Here is a 2,689-nt window from a genome sequence, read left to right as displayed (position 1 = left end):
CGGCCCTCTTACTAGCACGTCAAACGGCAATCGCTGGGTTATCGTTGCAATTGATCATCTCACACGTTACGCCGAAACGTCGCCTTTGCCATCTGCTGCAGCCCACGACATTGCCTCCTTTATCCCCCATATCGTATCACAGGTAACCACGGGGCTCCCAAAGAGTTACTGAGTGACAGAGGCGCGGGACGCCTTCCTATCTGAAGTTATAGAAGCTTTCCTTCGAGAATGCAAAATCATTCACCGCATAACCTCCACGTACCGTCCGCAGGCAAATGGCATGATTTAGCGTTGTGTTCTCCCATTCGTCATCTATGCTTATACGCCCCGTGCACCGCCTGTAGGGGCACCAAGGTGGGGGCACCACTGAAAGCCGCCTAGCAGTCGTTTTTAAGTCTTTCCAGGGTACGAGTTGCGGCTGCTCATGCGTCCATGCGAGAATTGGCGGTGTTCGCGATGCGATTCTTTTTTCAGCTCCTGCCGATCTTTTCTGTGGCGGCCTGAAGCATAAAGTTAAGGTTGGCCTTTGTGCAGAAGCGAAAACGTTGATGCTACAGTCGTCTGGGAGAATCATGTAGGAACGAAAAACTGAGGAAAGGCCGCGACTACAGTGCACTAGAATAGCCGTGACGTATGGAGGAAAGAAAAGCTGAGGAGAGGCCCCATCATAGCGATCATAGCCCCATGTATCCCAGATGCATTGCGAAAAACGTGCCGGAAGTCACGTGCTTTTCTTTTTAGCCTAGATATGGGGCAAATAGCAGCAGCGTCAGCGTTGCTATGGGGCAGCATGGCTCTCGGCGTCGGCGTCGGTACAGTGTTCTAGAACACTGTTTCGAGCTCCACCGTGAACTGGTTCGGCGGTGCAGAGAACCACGGCTCAACCTAACGCAGCTGAGCGGCTGTGCACTGCACGAGGAGAACAGCGATGACGGAGACAAGTGAGAGGGGTCGAATAAATGTCGTTTAGTTGTTCTCCCTGGTTTATCGGCCGGCTTACATTCAAGAACGCTTTCTTTTTTTCGGGTGGAAGGGGGAGAGGTCCAACTTTTGAGGTCGACTCATGGTCGGCTTAGAATAGCGGTCGGTCTAGATTCCTTTTTCAAACCCCATATGTGCCGTGCTACCAGCCCTTTGTGTGAAAAGCCCAAAATTTCAACGAAGAAGTACCGCCATAAAAAAGGATGCAGCGAAATAGCTTGGATTTTTTATTTCGGTTTCCCGCCGACGCCGGTGAAAATGTCCGCGCGACGCCGCCGACAAAATCTCCAGCGCCGCGCTGTTGCTAGATATTTCAACTTTGAACTAAGGAGTTTCATCAGTTGTCACAAGAGACCTTATAGCACGTTCGATAAACGCACCAGTGCGCACGGGTGCGTGATTTTGCGTTCGATAAACCGCACCGGTGCGCACTGGATGTCTTCGATAAACGGGGCGCACCGTCTGGGAGCAATTTTCAGTTGCCCCGCCGCGCACCCGCGGAGTCGGCGGTGCGACGGAGTGCAATCCCAGCAAGCACTGCGAAGAGCAGACGTCAATATGGCGTCGGCACCAAATGCTACGCTGCTTCCCGCGATCATTGAAGATTTGCTCTCGAGTTCGTCCGACAGTGAAGATGAAGAATTGATTTCTGTTATAAAGGAAAATGAAAAGTGTGAAAGCCCGAAGGTTGTGAACTTTGTGGATGGGGTAGTGAGACGGTTTTATGAAAACAAGGTAAGCTACCATATCCCACTGCTCGCCTTGGTAGGCAACTGCTTTTATGACGCTTTGTTACACGTACCCATTATTATGGTCAGATGTTTTGACGCATTATGATGTACATGTGAGTGGCTACGCGATGTTGCTGAATAGGGCTAAAGTTTTATTATTGCTTGTCAGTTAGGCGTGCAAATATTTGTCTGGAGAAGCATATGTCTGCAGCAAAGTAATCATTCGTATCGTAGCCCACACGCCATAGAAAATACTTGTTACGTCAAAATTCACGTTTCTAAGTGTTAGTGCATCAAAGATAAGGGACAAAAAAATGAAGGAGGCACACAGCGTTAAACAGCAAGTGTCCGTCTCGTTAATTCTTTGCCTCTCGTGTTTGATGCCGCTTGTAGACGAAAACATTCTATCGTTGATAGCAAGTGGCCATTTAGGCGTGCAAGTACTTAGCTGGACAAGCATGTCATGTCGTAACACTCGCGACACAGAAAACGTTCGCTGATAGAACAGATGATGTGGGTGAAATGATCTTTTTCAGTTCCTAAAGCACTTTCGGATAGGAAAGGCCGTCTGCTACAAAGTTATCTCGGACTACGAGAAATCCTATTTCTACGGCAACAGCAGCGGTCGGGGACCATACGCAAGAAAAACAGCAGAAGAACATGTTCTTTCATTCCTTTGGTGAGTTGCGAGGTTGGAATTTCCTGCGAATGTATAACTGTGCACATTATTTTTTTTTTTGTTCAGGTTTGCTGGAAACAAGACAAGCATCCGAGCCACTGCACTTGTTTTCGGCATGGCAGATAGCACGTTACTGCACATCATTGATAGCGTCGCTGGCTTCCTTGATAGCATCAGCACCGATGTTATCAGATTTCCACTATCGGAGGAGGCAAAGGCACATTGCAGTCAAAAATTTGAGAAGGTAAAGTAATACCTTGCTGTTTGGTCACTGCTTTTGTGAACTAGTCTTCTTTTT

At 48.5% G+C, this 2,689-nt stretch overlaps 1 protein-coding gene across 1 annotated transcript; it reads left to right on the top strand.

Annotated features, from left to right (window-relative positions):
• Positions 1 to 1,472: 1,472 nt before the first annotated feature.
• Positions 1,473 to 2,689, top strand: LOC146197996 (uncharacterized). Its single transcript, XM_084592545.1, has 3 exons — positions 1,473 to 1,716; positions 2,249 to 2,391; positions 2,458 to 2,689. The coding sequence occupies exons 1-3, from the start codon at positions 1,540 to 1,542 to the stop codon at positions 2,642 to 2,644; spliced, it is 507 nt and encodes a 168-aa protein (XP_084448671.1). The 5' UTR covers positions 1,473 to 1,539; the 3' UTR covers positions 2,645 to 2,689.

The sequence above is a fragment of the Amblyomma maculatum genome, chromosome 2 (assembly GCF_055883805.1).
Source record: "Amblyomma maculatum isolate TAMU_Amacu chromosome 2, ASM5588380v1, whole genome shotgun sequence".
Lineage (NCBI taxonomy): Eukaryota > Metazoa > Arthropoda > Arachnida > Ixodida > Ixodidae > Amblyomma > Amblyomma maculatum.
This window is presented reverse-complemented; position numbering and strand designations above follow the sequence as displayed.

What these genes read in the sequence shown, in the direction of transcription:
- LOC146197996 (XM_084592545.1), top strand. Translation starts at nt 1,540, where the DNA reads ATGGCGTCGGCACCAAATGCTACGCTGCTTCCCGCGATCATTGAAGAT. An exon ending in GACGGTTTTATGAAAACAAG is followed by an intron (nt 1,717 to 2,248) that starts GTAAGCTACCAT and finishes GATCTTTTTCAG; the next exon opens with TTCCTAAAGCACTTTCGGAT. An exon ending in CATGTTCTTTCATTCCTTTG is followed by an intron (nt 2,392 to 2,457) that starts GTGAGTTGCGAG and finishes TTTTTTGTTCAG; the next exon opens with GTTTGCTGGAAACAAGACAA.